Below are 17,570 nucleotides of genomic sequence, written 5' to 3'. Positions count from 1 at the left end.
TCCCAGGAAGGGCTGCCAAGGCTGGGCAAGGCGGGAAGCTCAGTGGTCCGTCTGAACCATGGGTTCATGCAGCGTGGCTAGTAGTGGCCAAGGGCTGTCCCCTCATGAAGTCACTCCGGATGGTGCCTACATGGATGGTATCAGCCCGAGTGCATCTACACGCTGACGGAGTCCAGCAGTACTAGAGGCAAAGCTCCAGAGGCACAGAGGGGAAAAGGTATTTGGGGCGAGGGAGCTACTCGGCAAAGTCTCTCCCCACAGGCCTCCCAGGGAGCCGCGCTTTTCCGTACCTCGTCATGAGGCAGGGAGACGTGAAGTTGAAGACTCCTAATATGTAAATCACGGCCTTGCTCACGATCAGGCAAAAAGATAAAAAGGATGCGTTTCATCCTGCTGCCAAGAACGTGGACTCTCTCCCACAGGGCAATGCAAGTGTAGGAACCTGAGAGCACGCGCAGAGGAATACGCCGTCCGTGCGCCTGGGGCAGGGGCACAGCAACACCCCCGTCCAAGGGGGTCCCCAGCAATGAGAGACCACAGCTTGTCCCAAGTCCTGCTCCCCCCGTAGACCGGCCGAACGGGCCATTCTCGCCCTGGTCAGCAGAGCACACCGGAAGAGCCGGTCTACCCCACTCTCACTGAGAAGCGCGCCGCTCTCCGTCAGCTCTCTGCACCGCCTGCCGCTACTGCCCGTGGCGACCAGGAGGCTCCCCCGGAAAACCTGGGCGGGGCCACCACTTGGGCTAGCCACTCGCTTTCTCCTGTGCAAAGGAAGCACTTCAAACCTGTAACTGCGTAGCAAGATCGGCGCCCGCCGGGTTCGCCGGGTTCGCTTCCCGGGGGTTCTGAACGGACAGCGCCCTTTCTCGGCTCCAGGGGCCGCTGGCGCTGCCCGGAACAGACACCCACGGGTCTCTTACTGCCTCGGGGATGAAGGGGGTGGCTGCAGGGGGCAGGGGTCTTCTGTCATGTGTGTAGTGCTGGGGGCAAGACACCGTGACTCTCGGTGCAAACGGTCAGATACGGGTCAGAGCCCTGAAACGCACCTGGGTGTGCTCCCGTGGCTGACGGCACCTGAGGCCCACGGCCAGGCCCCTGTGAGGCACTGCTCTTGGTGCTTGGGCACGTCTCTGGGCCCAGGCGGTAAAGACTCGTGACCTGGCTTACGAGTTCTGAACCAGACTCCAACTCACACTCCAACCTGACAGGAACGACGCTTCGGAACGGCTGTGAGGGCTGTACCCAGGACTGCCGCCTCATCATAAACTCCTGCGCACGGGGCGCCTGGTGAAATGTTTGCCTTTGGCTCAGGTCATGATCCCAGGGTCCCAGCATGGAGCCCGGCATGGGACTCCCTATTCAGGGAGGAGCCTGCTTCTCCCCCTCCCCCTGCTCCTGCTCTCTCTCTCAAATAAATAAATAAGTAAGTAAATTTCTGCACATGTGTCAAGAAATGGTATTGCTCATGCGGCACAGGAACTAAAGCTGCAGATAAGGGAACCACAAATACCTCCAACAACCAGAAGGAAAGCAAAAGTAGGGTGCGGTGCTAACAGAGCGGTCCTCGGTGGGTTCTTCTTAACGTTCCCGCAAAGTTAGACTAAATCCACAAACGTCACTCTGACCCAACGGTTCCTACAAGAATTGTCTGCTATTTTCCACCTGACGGGAAAACCTTTTTTGTTTTTAAAGAGGGACTCAGAAAACACCACATCCTCTGATTGTTCTAGCCACGTTCCCATAAGTCATCAAGGGAGCGGGTCCTTAAAATAGCGGGAAGGCCCGGGTACTCACCAGCACCGTGTCTCCTTCCAGAAAAACAACAAGTGTGAACTTTGCCCTTTGACACAGGTCCTGTCCCCGCTGACCGCCAGCGGGCACGCCACCACGCCGCCTACAGGCGCTTCTCAAGCCAACGCTGGATTTGGTGTTCCAGGCTGTCGGTTCAAAAAGTTCCCCTGACAGGGTGTCTGGCCAGCTCACTCAGTGGAGCGGGCCTCCTCAGCTCAGGGTCCTGGGCGCAGAGATTACGTAAATAAAAACTTATTTAAAAAAAAATAGTCCTTGCTAATCTATTATATAAAGGAGCTTAAGCAATTCTTTTCTGGAAATATTCACTCCGAAGAAGCAAAAACAAAACACAACAAAAAGCTGGGAAGGGAGAAGCATGGGTCAGCCAGACTTGGGGGATTTACAAAATGAAACGGCCGTGCTGTGCAGAACAGGATCCAGCTACCATTCTGCTTCTGGGCACAGCCCCCAAGAACTGAGAGCGGGGGCTCAGATACGGCTACAGCCCGACTCGCAGCAGGACCTCACAACATCCAAGAGATGGAAGCAACCTGAGTGTCCACGGGCAGCTAAGCAAACCAAACCCCGTGGTCCATCCACCCGGTGGACTGTTACGCAGCCTAAAAAGGGCAGTCAACTCCGTCATCCGCTGCAGTAGGCATGAACCGTGGGGACATCGTGCTCAGGGAAAAACAAGGGTATGGGGCACCAGAGACAGCCGGGACAGCGCGTGTGGGAGGGGGCAGGGGAGCAGGTGTGTGAGGGGACGGAGCCGAGGTGTGCAGGACCAGCGAGCGAGGGGGGCGGGTGGGGATCCAGGTGAACCTACCGAACGGCGGACCATCAGGGCCCTGCGCTTACCAACGGTCCAAACAGCCGCTGTTGCTTATGTATGTGCTACCATAACAAAAAATTAAACTGTCACTTCAAATATTCCAATCGGAAAATTTCCTAAGAGATATCTGAACAACGTTTTGCCAGGAGGGAGGAACAGCTGAGTACTTGGGCAGAGTAAGATCAACACATACGGCCGCCTCGTGTGACCTCACGGCCGTGTGACCTCAGGCCTGGGGCTGCCAAGTGCCCTCCTCTCTTCCCTCTCCCACGAGCTCAGGGCCGCAGGGCCAGACCAGCAACTCCCCGGCCCCACGGCGCATTCCTGAACATGCCGAGTCTGCTCAGAGTCTGCGGGTGGGAGTGGGCTCGCTCCCCCTCACTCCCCACTGCGGGTGAACCAGGCCTACCCGGAGAAGGTGGAGAGGCAGCCGCCGCGGGGCTGGGATGTGCACACGCGCAGAGCAGAATGTGACTGACAGAGAGGGCGCTGTTCCTCGGGGCCCTGAGTCGTCCCGGGAGCCCGCCACAGCGGGGACCTAGTCCCAGTCACCTGGTCACCGCCACTGAGGGGGGCTCCCCGCCACGCCGGACGGGCGCGGCACTAAGACACAACCTGCTGCGAGTCTGTGGGCAGACAAGATCCATCCGGAAAGGGAGGTTCTCCCCCAGCACTGCGGGGAGCTGGGTGGCACAGACAGGAGTCCACAAGAAGGGTCTCAGGTATGGACAGAGGTTGCCACGCAGGCAGCGATATACCAGGAAATGTGGGGGCACGGGGGTCCAAAGAGGCCGCTGCCCCACTGGGTATGTGTGAGGCCGGAGGAACGGAGACGGTGAGCCAGACGTGGTGCCGGGCAAGCAGGACGGGCCAGGGAGGAGGGCTGCGGGGTGTGCCTCCCTCCCACCTGCTGTGCTCAAGTAAAACTCTGTTTGCACTCAACTAGGGGATAATTATACTCCTTAGTAAAATATGGTTCACATTTTTACTTCCGAGGATGAGAAAGAAGTCAAAGGCAGGGATGGGGGCTGCTGGGAGAGGGGCCTCCACCAGGCGGGACAGAGGGGTCTGGCCACCAGGCCCCGGCTTCCAGCACAGCGGTCGGTGCCAGCACCCAAGGACGCCCCTCCACCCACAGAGCTCAACCGCTCTACGTAGCTACTACCATAACTGGATGAAATTTTTTTTTTTTAAATAACGTAGGAGATCTGGAAAAACACTCTGCAGCCACCCCTTCTTAGGAGGCAAGACTGTAAAACTCAAAATCTGGACACGGCCCACAGGTGTCTCCAGATAAACACTGGGAACACTTGGGAGGCAGAACAAACCGTTCCCCAGGACGGCTGAAACCGCCTACAAGATCAGCAGGACTCGTTCTCAACGAGTCCAGGCCACGTAAAGATAAACAGTCCCTGTGCCAACGGACACTGGGAGAAGCCGCACGCCTGCAGCGAGACGGCTCTGGCCGCAGTCCCGCTCTCGTGACAAGCACCTGCTGGCCAGGGGAGACCCATGCCTACTAAGGCCCCTGTCACCCTGAGACACCCACCCTTCCTGGCTGCACACCCACTGTCCCACTGCCCATGTGTGAGACCACGAGAGAAGCCTGTGAGCCTGACTCTGCCACCATCTCCCCCTGGACGTGGTCTGCTGTTTCCGACACTTCCCTGCTCCTCCACTAAAACTCCACCCGCCTGGCCGGGTGGGGTGTAGCAGCCTCTCCATCGCCACCGGGTGGACACCGAGGGTATCGCTGGCAAAGGCTGCTGACTCACCGGTTCCAAACCCTGCCCATCTCCGGAAAGGGCCTTCATTCTCGAGAGGACACTTGTTCTCTGCAAAGTCCCAAAGACACCCTTGTCTTCACATGCCCTTTCCAGCCAGAAAGACAAACCCAGAGCCTCGGTGCATTACGTAATCCTCTTATAAGCACAAGAAAACAGTGACAATGGCCGTGCCTGGACCTCTAACAACCAATCCATTCTTCTTGGCAAAGCACCAGTGTCCGATTAAATATGGCCGGGGGAAATCTTTACTTGATGCTCTCTGCATACCAGGTTCACTTTCTAGCTTACTTTTTTAGGGCTGAAATAAAGGAAGTCTGAAAAATGCTCCCTGTGAGGCACCACTGCCCTTCACCCTTTCCTGCTTTGCTAAGGGAAAGGAAGAGGTTTCTCTAGAAACAGAGGAACAGATTCAAATGCCTAAGTACAGAGAACTGTAGTCCTTCCAAAGGGCAAAGCAGAAGAAAAAGACAAAGATTTCCCCCTCAAATTCTGAGATCCTGCAACAGGCGGGCTGGTTTCCCTTTCCCATGGTTAAGACCCGTGTCCCACTGCCTGGACAGTCTGTTTATCCACCTGCCAACCCGCCCTCCCCACCGCCAAAACCAGTGGGCTGAGCAAGGATCCGCTTTAGAGGAATCATAGAAATCCCTAAAGCCAAACTTAAAATGCACAACTTGCCCAGTACCTCTTCCCAAAACAACCCTCCAATTTCAGTCGTATTTAACAAAAGCCACATTTTTTATTTTTTTGAATCAGCGTATCATATAGAATAGAAACATTTTCTTTTGTTTGCAAAAACAGAATTAAATACTGGTTTTTAATTCCCCATTTCTGTCATAAAAACCATACATTATTAGAAAAAGATTATTCTTTTTTTTTTGAAAAGAATTATTCCTAATTATGATGGAATTTAATCCCACTTTACAACAAATCAAGATATTATATACAAATGTTCTGTATAAAAAAAAAACTTACCATCAAGAGCAGAAATGGCCAAGTTATATATTATATATTATGTATTATAATATATAATGTATAATACTATATAATATGTAGTATTATATATTATAAATTCAAAACCAGACATCGACAGGAACTGAGCTGAATAATATAAAATCCTTGCATCTGAATATTTAAAGCTGAGTATGGAAGGAGAATATACACATATGAGCATTTCCTTTGTTTCTAATTTTCTTTTGTTACTGTTTGAATATTCTGATTTAGAACTACGGTCTGAATGTAGACTTCAAAATTCACCAAGTAAATGTGAGGTATCAACAGAAAAAAGCCTTGTCAGGGTCAAAGGCAAAATAAAATAACGCACTTGGCTTCTACCCTCAGAAGTCTGAGAAATGATGACTTATTTATAGCCCCACACGCCAGTAACTGCAGGCGGCCCACAGCCAAAGGAGTGATGCATCAAAAAAGTGTTTACCCTCACCCGGGCCAGGGCCTGCCCTGGGGGCTGGGCTGAGTTTGGGTTGGTTCCTGTAAGGAGATTAAGTATCACCTAGTCCTCCCGGCGCTTGCCCCGAAGCTTGCCCCGAAACCAGGACCTCAGACTAGGCAGACCTGGCTGCTCAGCAGCCACCTCTCACCGCCCTAGAGAAACGCCACTAGAAAATATTTAACCCAACAACTCCGGTATGCAACACACAGGACAGGCTAAAGTCCTACAAAAATAACTGATTCATTGCTAGGGCACTGGAAATTGTGAGCTTCTCACCAAACATCATAAACACAGCTATACCTGGTTTTAAGTTCCGAGCTCTACCCCCCACCCTCCAAACTCATCCTGTCCTTTTAAGACAGGCCCTTAAACACACACGCATCGTCTGCACCCTGGAAGTCAATCATGGCCCCAAATTCTTCGAAGTAGTAAAACACGGGTGTGTGTTATTCTCTTTCCCACTTCCCAATTTTGTGGCTTGTTTTCAGTCCTGGGAAATCCAATTATCACAAGACAGAAACCAAGCATGAAAACATGCAAATTCACTAATTAGTCTCACTCATTCTCCCAAGAAACTAAAAAATGGAGCCACCATCATACCCATTAGGGCTAGACCAGACCCAGAGGCTCCACTCCAGGACCGTGAGGAGCCAACTCACCCCTCAACCAGCCTGAGATCCGGCCTCCTGCCCACCAAGGCTGGGAGGACTTTGGTTTTTACCTAAATGGACCTGGGGCTTTGGCCCTATCAACTCACCTTAACCAAATGTCTAGATCAGGAAAGATGAAGTAGGGGAGCTAAGAGAACTAAGACCAGACCCATCCCATACTTCGACGGTTCTCGTACAATAATGAGGCTAACCCTATGAGACATCTGTGAATACCAGAGGGGACAGCCGGCCATCCAATTTTTGACACAGATAAGCTGGAAACTGGGGCTACCAGAACAAACTAGTGAAGTCAAAGACCTAGCGACCAGCTTCCTAACTTTCTGGCGAAAATCATTACTTAAGCCCAAAACACTAATTTTGATTAACACTGTAACTTTCTGGGGCGCCTGTGTGGCTCAGTGGGTTAAACCGCTGCCTTCAGCTCAGGTCATGATCCCAGGGTCCTGGAATCGAGCCCCACATCGGGCTCTCTGCTCAGCGGGGAGCCTGCTTCCTCCTCTCTCTGCCTGCCTCTCTGCCTACCTGTGATCTCTGTCTGTCAAATAAATAAATAAAATCTAAAAAAAAACTGTAACTTTCACGAAAGTCATCTGAAATGAGGTTAACCAGCATATCACTACAGACTTTTAAGGATATGTCCTGAAATATTAAACAGAAATGTATCCAGGTGGGAAAAAAACCAACAAATTAGTAAGAAAAACAAACAAACAAAAACATAGGGTAGAAAGTGAACAAAAGTAAGGATAAGCAAATAAGAAAAATCCAAACTGCCAGTAATATTTTTTAAATGTGCCCCCTCTCTAGTCATTGAACACATCCAAACTGAAATCATTAAAGATGGGTCATTCAGAGTAGAGAGATTTGGGCAGTTACTGGATTAATAGGGTCACTCTGGGCAGCTGGACCAGAAATGACAGCTGTTGGTGATGAGACCGTGCGTGCCAAACGCGTGTGTGTCACCTTCCGTGACTCATCTGGTCACGCTCTCATGTCAGGAGGGTAAGCTTCCCAGTACCTCGGCCGTACCTAGTCAAACTGCAGGGCTCACGCCTCCCCTCCGGCCGCCGTGCTTCCACATGTCCGCGACCCCCACCCAACAGACAGGGACACTGTGCACTGTTCACGGAGTACAACAAACACATAAATCAAAATAAGGGCAGGAAAAAGGGTGGTCCCTTCCAATGACGAACCACCACATCGCATTTAAAAAAGACCGAACCAGACTTAGATGCATTCACATGGGAAGAACTTAAAAACACAAGTTCACAAAGGAAAAAAGCAGATGCACAAGACTTACAGCATGATTTATTTCTAAAATTCACACATGACAAAATGTTGTATTTGGGGACGTACACAGGCATATGCACACACAACTAAATTAAACCCACAGAGAGCGGCTGCTTCTCAGAAAGGCCGAGCTGATGCGAAGGTAGAGGGGGGCGCCTGGAGGGCTCAGTCAGCGAAGCGTCTGACCTTGGCTCGGGTCATGAGCTCAGGGTCCCGGCTCAAGGCAGTCTGCTCCTCCCTCTACCCCCACTTCTGCTTGAGCTCACTCTCACAAGTGCTCTCTCTCATTTAAATAAAGTCTTTAGAAACATAAAAAAGCAAAAAGCGTTAAAAATTTAAAAAGGTAAAGGAATCAAAGACAAATATAATGAAAGAATGATCATTTATTGCGGGTGACTACAAATATGACTGTTTTATCATTTTTGTCTTTCTTCCCTTTTTAATTTCTGAAAATGGAAATATTCCTAGCATGCCTGGCCACCCTGGTGGACAGGAGCCCTTGCTTCTAACGTCACACTGTCTCCCACCCCAGGAAAATGGGACTGAAGTGCCCCAGCAGGTAAGGACTGCAGTCCCGAATCTGTCCCCCGCTTCCTTCCACATCTTCATCAGGACTTCCTACGCTCCCATTAGCCACTGAGAATTCAGCCTGAACTCTAACCCCAGGGAGTTTTGTTGTGGGGGGGTTTTTTTTGAAATTTTATTTATTTATTTATTTGATAGAGATCACAAGCAGGCAGAGAGGCAGGTACAGAGAGAGGAGGGATGCAGGCTCCTTGCTAAGCAGAGAGCCCGATGTGGGGGCTCGATCCCAGGACCCCGGGATCATGACCTGAGCCTTAACCCACTGAGCCACCCAGGCGCCCCTGCCAGTGAGTTTTAACCCCTACCACACCTTCAAGCCTTGATTACACAAATGTCTCTGTGAGTCTCTGGTCCTACAGTTGAGCTAGTTGTGTTCCAGCTCCCCTGAGACGAACCCACCAGAAACCAGCACCCAGGTCTGGCTGACCCACTGAGGAACTTCTTAAAGCACAACAACCGTCTGCGATGGGTCTGGGTCTTAGAAGTGTACAGAAAGCAGAGGACAGCGGACAACAAAGCAAAGGGAAAGGTAGCATTCACAGAGAAATGTCCAAAGAAATGCACGTGCCACGTAGTGACAAAAGGTTAATACTGCTCACCTTCAGAGAGGCCTTACAAATTGTTTTTAAGATTTTATTTATTTATTTGACAAAGATCACAAGTAGGCAGAGAGGCAGGCAGAGAGAGAGGAGGAAGCAGGTTCCCCGGCCAGCAAGCCCCACGCGGGACTTGATCCCAGGACCCTGATATCATGACCTGAGCCACCCAGGCAGCCCGTCTTACAAATTTCTAACACAAAAAGACCCTAAAAAAGACGCATTAACAACACACAAATAAGGAATCACAAGAGATGCAATAAAACGGCCGGGAAGTCTCCAAACAAGGGAGCGAGCGCTTCTTGTGTTCTTTCACCCAAGCGGGCCTACAGAAGCAGCACGTCCCAAAAACCCCTGGGAGGAAGGCGAAGCGTGTCCAGCATCTCCCAGCACAGGCGCCTGCAGAGCCAACCCGGCGCCTGAGCGCACTGAGCACTGAGCACTGAGCCCGGCCGCAGCGACAGGACGGCCGCCCCCTCGCTGGGGAATCCGGGCGGACAGGCCGCTCGTGCACCGCCCGCAGACGCACGTTCCGACCGCCGGGCAGCGGGCTCCCACCGCAGCGGGCCGGGCTCTCGGAGGAAGCGCACGGAGGAGCCGGTCCCCGCCGTCCCCGCGGGACCGCACAGAGCCCGCACAGCCGCCGGCGACGGAGACGCTGCGCGCTCGGACGTCCGCGGGCGCCGCTCCGGGGCAGAGGGACGCCGCGGAGCCCCCAAGCTCTCCGCGCCCCGGCGGTCCGGGGACAGGTGACGGCGACGACCGGCGCGCGGACAAGCGCGCGGACCCCACGCGTGCGCTTCCCGAAGGCGGCGGGCCCGGAGCACCTCTACTCCGCACGCGGCGCGGGGCCGCAGGGACACCGGCGCGCACACGCGGGGAGCCCCGAAGGCCGGCGACGCAACCCTTTCCTCCGGGACCTGCCGACCCCCCGCGGGGACCCAGCCCCCGCCCGTCCGCAGGCCCCCGCACTCCCGGCCCCGCCGCCCGCAGCCGCCCGCCGCACCCCTCCGCCCTGCTCTGCGCCGCCCCCCGAGGCCCGGGGACCCGCGGCGGCGTCCACGCGCGTCAGCCCGCGGCCGGCCTCCACGCAGCCCCAGCTCCGGGGCGGCCACCGAGTCGCCGTGCGGTCTCCACCGCGGGGGACGCCCTTGTCCCCTCGGAGCCCCCCGCCCCCGCGGCGCAGCGGGGACTCCGCCTCCCCCGGACCCCGCGCCCCGGCGCCGTGGGGGCGGGAGTGAGGAGCCCGGAGTCCCCGCTGCGGCCGGCCGGGACCCTCCCCGCGCCCCGGTCGTGGGCGCCCCCCCCCCCGGGACCCGCGGCCGGCGCGCTCACCCTCCCGGCAGCGCCGCCTCCAGATGGTGTCGGTGTGCAGGATGCGCCGGAACTTGGAGCAGACCTGGGCCAGGCTGGGCAGGTCGGTGCCCGGCAGCGACGCGAAGATCTCCACCAGCAGCTCGGGCGGCAGCTCCAGCAGCGAGCAGCGCGGGGGCGGCTGCGGGCCCGCGCCCCGACCGCCCGGCGCCCCCGCCACGGCCGCCGCGCCCGCCTCGATGCGCTCCTCCTCGGGGTCCGTGTCCGGCTCGCTGTCGGCCGCCGCAGTCTCGGCCGGGCCCCGGCGCTGCTGGCGGCGCCGACACCCCCGCGACGGGCCCACACCGCAGAGCCGAGCGCACACCGCCATTCCGGCGCGAGGGACGGCCGCCGCCTGTGCGCACGCGCCGCCGGGGAGCGGAGCCCCGCCTCCGGGAGCGGGGCGGGGCGCGCCGGGCCCGCCCACGAGCCGGGGCCACGCCCCCGCCCTCCCCCGTCGGCCACGCCCACCGCCGCGGGCACAGCCGACCCGCTCCCCGCCGCCCAGCCGCCGCCTGACGCCTTCGGGTCTCGGGCCGAGGTCCCGCGCCTGGGCGCGGCTCGGGGAAGACTCACCGTCGGCGGCTCCAGCCCGCACGACGGCAGCCCCCTCCCGACCGGCGACGTGTGCGACCGACCACAGCCCCGCCTGCAGCGAACGGGCCGACGCCCTCCCCGCTCTGCTCCCGGGTCGCGGCGCCGTAGGCCCGGCCCGCGTGACCGACGCCGCGAGGACGGCCCGAGGAGCCCCGAGGTTGTCCCCCGAGAGCCCCCCCACGACGGCCCGAGGATCCCACCGGACGCTCTCCCCCCATAACACCCCCAGGACGGCCTGAGCACCCACGTCCCCCAGGACTCCCCAGAATGTCCCTGAGGACCCCCTGGAGGTTCACCCCCGACCCCCGACCCCCGGCACCCCTCCTGAGGATGTCCCGAGAGCGCTAGCACCGCAGCCTCGAGGACTGTACGCAGGGTGGTGCCCGGGCCTGTCCAGGGCAGCGGGGCGGGCTTGTCCAGCGCTCCGGACCTCGCAGCCTCGAGGACTGTACGCAGGGTGGTGCCCGGGCCTGTCCAGGGCAGCGGGGCGGGCTTGTCCAGCGCTCCGGACCTCGCAGCCTCGAGGACTGTACGCAGGGTGGTGCCCGGGCCTGTCCAGGGCAGCGGGGCGGGCTTGTCCAGCGCTCCGGACCTCGCGAAGCCAGAGAGAAGCCCGAAGTCTGCCCGTCGGACTCCTGAACTCTGCGACCCGACGTGCCCTCGCTTCCACCCGCGCTGCAAGGAGGGGGAAATCGGGCTGGTGGACCAAGACACCCGCTCGGGCCTCGTTAGCCAGCGGTCTTCGGTGGCCCTGGTGACCTTGCTTACTGCGACCCAGGGCACGTGTGTTCCAGAAGGTGTGGCCCAACCGGAGAGACTGTGTACAGCCGTCTCGAGAGCGCGGCTTGCCTTCAATAGCTCACAGCAACGAGAACCCGTCCTTATTGCTTGTTTCCAGAGAGTGGGCCCGATGGTGGGTGTGGTTACAGGAACCGCTCTCCAGCACAGCCCTGAAGCCCCGAGGAACAGAGCCCTGAAGCCCGAAGGGACTTTCCTAGTCTAAAGGGAGGCCTAGAATGCCCGGCCAGTGCCCAGTGTTTTCTGGGCAAGGGTGGCAGTCTTGCTAGTAAGAAATTAATGACCTTGCCGGTTCCCACAAATTGCTCAGTAGTCAGGACCGCCTCCGTGGGGAGATCTCAAGGTGGGGAGGAAATCCAGTAATCAGGGAAGCACATCTTCTAAGAAAAATGACAAAACTGGGACACCTGGGTAGCTCAGTGGTGATAAAGCCTCTGTCTTCTGATCACGTCATGATCCCAGGGTCCTGGAATTGAGCCCCACATCCGGCTCTCTGCTCAGCCGGGAGCCTGCACCCCCCCCCCCCGCCTGCCTCTCTGCCTACTTGTGATCTTTGTCTGTCAAATAAATAAATAATGACAAAACAGGGGCGCCTGGGTGGCTCAGTGGGTTAAGGCCTCTGCCTTCGGCTCAGGTCATGATCCCAGGGTCCTGGGATCAAGCCCCGCGTCGGGTTCTCTGCTCCACAGGGAGCCTGCTTCCTCCTCTCTCTGCCTGCCTCTCTGCCTACTACTTGTAGTTTCTGTCTGTCAAATAAATAAATAAAATCTTTAAAAAAAAAAAAATAATGACAAAACAGTATGTTGACCCGCTTGGGTCCACACAATTGAAAGCCAACACCTACCTGACCTCTCTGCACCTCACCCCCTTTTCAGTCCGGCCTCCCCACCGGCTTCACAGCGCCCGAGCTGGTAGTAACACAGACCCAAAAGCAGACTCCTTGTGACACTTACTTATTTAAAGGTATTTAATGGGGACGCCTGGGTGGCTCAGTTGGTTGGACGACTGCCTTCGGCTCAGGGCATGATCCTGGAGTCCCGGGATCGAGTCCCACATCAGGCTCCCAGCTCCACGGGGAGTCTGCTTCGCTCTCTGACCTTCTCCTCGCTCATGCTCTCTCTCACTGTCTCTCTCTCTCAAATAAATAAATAAAATCTTAAAAAAATAAAAAATAAAGGTATTTAATGGCCCCACTGATTCCTTATCACGTCACACACCATTGCCCAGTGTGCCCTCCAGGCCTAACCCCACAGCCATCTCTCCAGGGAAGCCATCCGATAATTCAAGGTCGTCAGCCAAGTCACATCTCCTCTACCAGGAAGACCCATCTCCTGACCCTGTGCCACTAGAAAGCCAATCCTCCTCCTCCTTGTCCCCAGATGGCATTTCCTAGGAAGGATGTTCTCTTTTTCACATTGTTTTATTATAAACACTTGTTGCCTTTTGTACCAATCTCCCTAGAGATCTCCCTTGTCACGTGATAGATATGCTAACCCACACCAAGCCGTCAAGGAGTGTTTACTAAATGCTGAGTGAAAACAAAAACAACAACAAAAAAAAAAACTGGCTTAAAAGACTAAAAAGTGAGAAACATGAACCAAACAGATTTAGAGAAGCCTGGTAGGACAGTCTTACCATCCAAGCTCGGAAGGATTTCAGGGAGCAGAAATGCACGAACTCATGTGATAAACTTTTGCAGCATGCCCGACTAGCCTGCCTGTGTGCTGTGTTCTGCGCAGATCTATACATTCTAAAGGATAATCCTTGCCACTATTACATTTTTGTTTGGTTTGGTTTCTAATTCTGTCCACCCCCCAGTAGGCAGTTTTCTCCCAGAGGAGCTTAGAGTAGTATCCTTGTAAAGAGTAATCTGGTTAAATTTTCATCAGAAGAATCATTAAACTATTTTTTTAAAGATTCTATTTATTCATGAGAGAGACAATGCACGTGAAAGCAGAAGCAGGGAGAGGGGCAGAGGGAGAGGGAGAGGGAGAAGAAGCAGGCTCCCCAGGTGAGCAGGGAGCTGGACCCACGGCTCTCTACCCCAGGAACCTGGCATCACAATCACAACCTGAGCTAAAGGCAGATGTTTAACCAACTGAGCCACCCAGGTGCCCCAAATGGTTAAACTATTCTGTTTATGGTTTGGATTATGCAACTATGCAGGTAGGCAGACCTATCTGAATCTATACATCCTTGAGAGCAGGACTAACAGAAGGCCGAGTACAATAACCCAGTCCAAGATGTGAATTCCTGCTAACCAGATAGAAACGTAGCTGTGGGAGCGCGGGTAACCCCTAGGCAAGAAGGAACCCAAGGGGAAAGGTCTTGGGTAGCAGATAATTATTACACACCCAACCCTGAAAGCTTTGTGTGTCCTGAACACTTTTATAGTCCCTTATGTATAACATATCCCATACTAAGAACACTAAGGACAATACAGTTAGAGCAAAAGGAGAAAAAAAAAACTAGATAAAAGTGACCGTATAACACTAGATGGTATTATAATAATGAACTCTTTGTTATGGAAAAGTGATCGTGGCTAAGGAGATGAGCAGATTACAGGGCAGGCTATTTCTCAGTGGGTTCCCCAGAAGTCCCAGAAACTAGTGTTTCCGGGAGCTGAGTAAACTGTTAACTTTACCCACTGTGGTTCTCACAACCCAGATAGGAAGAGTGACATCCTACCCATTGCTCAGAAGAAACAGCCGAGGTAATGGAAGGAAAGGAAAATGTTCAAAGGCCAAACAAGAGAGCCATAGACACTCAAGAGATGCTTCCCGTAAGAGTCCCATATATGGGCAAAAGCTGGACGGACAGCAGTCCTGGAGGGTCTGCTTAGAATTAAGCTGCAACGAAAACCTGTGCAATGCCAAGTCAGCTGTTCACGCTCATTTCGGAAAGAGTACCAGGCTGTGTGGGTGACTGGAGACGGCTTTCCTGCCTGCGACTGCCTGCGGATTTCTGAAGGTCCATCAGACCCAGCTTCGCTGGAGAGGACGGGCTGCCCAAGGTGCCTCTCCCAGCTGCGGACAGGGCCTGCGAGGACCCAGCACCCAGTGGAGACGCTGCTCTGACCGGCCATCCACGAGGGGCGGCCTCACAATCCTCCTGACCAAATCCTTTCTCAGAATAGCCCCTGCTCCCCGCTCTTGAGCAATACTTGTTTGTGTACTTGTTCTAAGGAGCAGCTGACACAGGACTGATAGGACAGCGGGCCAATAGTTGCCCAGATGGCCCCAAGGCTGGACTATCTCTTCCTATCAGAGGGAAGAGAGGTGGGACAGGCCAGGCCGGCCAGGAGAGCTGAACGGCTTCTTGGTTTGACTTGTCTTCCATGTCGTGTGTGGCAAAAATAATATGTCCTGCACCGCGCGTAATGTTTCGTGCCTCGTTTAACAGATTTGTAGAAATAGCTAGACATCACGATTTACAGCCATGGTAGGTCACTAAGGCTGGAGGCAGCACATTCAGTTTTCAGGTTACCTTATTTTGTCCACAATTATGGTCATTTCCTATTATGGAAAAGGGAAGAGGGTCGAGTTATTTAAAAACTGACACCATATGGCTTTCTAGAATAATATGCTGGTAGTTTAAAGGCACCAGATTCCTGGAGAAAACATTTAATAAATTTAAAGATGTGTTCTTGCTTTCCTACTTTATGTGGATTATTTTAAGAAACAGTATTGTTATTCATTTAAAAATACATCATACTGGGACGCCTGGGTGGCTCAGTTGGTTAAGCAGCTGCCTTCGGCTCAGGTCATGATCCCAGCGTCCTGGGATCGAGTCCCACATCGGGCTCCTTGCTCAGCAGGGAGCCTGCTTCTCCCTCTGCTTCTGTCTGCCATTCTGTCTGCCTGTGCTCGCTTGCTCTCCCTCTCTCTCTGATAAATAAATAAAATCTTAAAAAAAATACATCATACTATGCTTGTATTAAGGAGATTAAAATAATTCAGGAATAATATTACCACTCTGAAAATTATTCACTACATCAGACTTCTATGAAACTGCAGTCCGAGGTCACACAAAATTTTTCTAAGCTACTTTTTAATCTATAGGTTAATGTAAGTTAATAAACTTTAGAGATATAATATATATATATTACAAATATGCTATTCTTACATGGAGATTATGTGTATGAGACACCTTTACCTGCCTACAGCCTTGGATGATTTTCTGAGAAACATATAGGGAGACGGGGTGTCAGATCAAGCGGGAATTCAAGGTTAGGGGATGACTTTAGCAGTCACTGTAAACGTGGACGTCAGTACTTGAAAGCCACAGTGATCCTGTCCCATTACCAGCACAGCCCTTGAAATCTATCCCTCTGTGGCTGTGAACCCAAGGTCTGGGGTAATTTGGTAAAGCTTTATGGATGCCTAAGGGACTGGGGAAATATGAAACTCTCCTTCCCTTCCCCCAAACTCCATATGCTGGATAATTGATTTTTTTTTCCGTCTTGCATTTGGAACAACTGTCCAGCGAGAGAACGAAAAGTCCATTTACTTACAAAATAGCCATTAAGCCAAGAAAGCAGCTCATCGGTCAATACTTAGTAAAAGCAACAACAACAGAACTCCAGAAAAGAAAGCAGCACAATCCATGCTCTTCTTCTTTTTTTTTTTTTAATTTTATTGATTTATTTTAGAGAAAGAGGGGGGTGGGGGCAGACGGAGAATCAGAGACTCTCAAGCAGACCCCCTTCCCCCCGGGGGAGCCTGACACGGATCTCACGACCAGGAGATCATGACAGGAGCCAAAGTCAAGAGTCCCCTGGCCAACCAACCGACCACCCAGGGGCCCCCGAGGACTCTTTAAGACTCCAACCCCGGGGCACCTGGGTGGCTCAGGTCATGATCTCAGGGACCTGGGATGGAGCCCCCCCTGCCTCTCTGCCTACCTGTGATTTGTCTGTCAAATAAATAAATAAAATATTTTTTAAAAAAGACTTCAACCCTGACCACTTTGTTTGGCAGAAGGAAGGTGCTAACAGGCACGGACTGACTTTTTTTTCCCTCCAGTTTTCCGAGAATAAACACGAAACACTCGAGACAGCCCCGTGGAACTGAGGCCTCCCTCCGCGACTCCGGACACCGGACAGCGCTCCCAGCGCGGCCGCCTCGGGGCTGTGCAAGGTGAGGACCGCGACCACGCGGGGAGGACCGCGGCCGGAGGGGACCCGCGGACACCGCCGTCGGCCGCGGGAGGACGAGCCGCCGCTGACCCCGCGGCTCCGGCCGGGGCATCCCCGCGGCCCGCCCGCTGTCACGGCCCCGAGGACGACGTTCCGGACGGGTGCGGGTGCGGGTGCGCGGACACCCGCCAGCGGCCCCTGCGTGCGGCTCGCGGACCGGGCGGCGCTCCCCAGCGCGGCGGTCCCACAGCGGCGCGGCGGCCCAGGGCCGCGCACGGTCCCCCGCGCACACGGCCGCTCCCACGTTGCCGCGCGCTCGCCCGCGACCCCCAGGCTCGGGAGCGCTGTGAGCGGGGCCGCCCGAGAGCCGCTGCCCACGCGCACGACGGCGACAGGGGCGCGATCCGGACGAGCGACCCGCAGCCCCGGACCCGCGGCGGGAGCGCGCAACGACCGTGCTTTCGGGCTGAGCGTTCTCGGCCTCGGCACACGGAGCGGGCGCACGAGTGACGCGGGGTCCGCCAAAGCAGCCGGGCCACGCGGGACTTCGGCGCGGGGACGGGGGGGGGGGCGCCCCGAGCCCACCCTCCCGCGGGTGCTCCCGGACCTGGGCGCCTGTCCCGCGGCCCGCGCGCCTGCGCACCGCGGACGCCTCGCGGCGCATGCGCGCGGCCTCGCTTCCG

At 55.0% G+C, this 17,570-nt stretch overlaps 1 protein-coding gene across 3 annotated transcripts in view; it reads right to left on the bottom strand.

Annotated features, from left to right (window-relative positions):
* FBXO31 (F-box protein 31) overlaps window positions 1–10,716 on the bottom strand; it is a 39,666-nt gene extending 28,950 nt beyond the window's left edge. The window contains exon 1 of one of the 3 annotated variants that reach the window (XM_044255596.1): window positions 10,338–10,716. In XM_044255596.1, the coding sequence (XP_044111531.1) occupies window positions 10,338–10,686 (349 nt within the window). In that variant the 5' untranslated portion in view covers window positions 10,687–10,716. The remainder of the gene's footprint in view (window positions 1–10,337) is intronic. The other 2 variants (XM_044255597.1, XM_044255599.1) reach the window with 2 other exon arrangements.
* Window positions 10,717–17,570: the final 6,854 nt, after the last annotated feature.

The sequence above is a fragment of the Neovison vison genome, chromosome 7 (genome assembly GCF_020171115.1).
Source record: "Neovison vison isolate M4711 chromosome 7, ASM_NN_V1, whole genome shotgun sequence".
Classification (NCBI taxonomy): domain Eukaryota; kingdom Metazoa; phylum Chordata; class Mammalia; order Carnivora; family Mustelidae; genus Neogale; species Neogale vison.
This window is presented reverse-complemented; position numbering and strand designations above follow the sequence as displayed.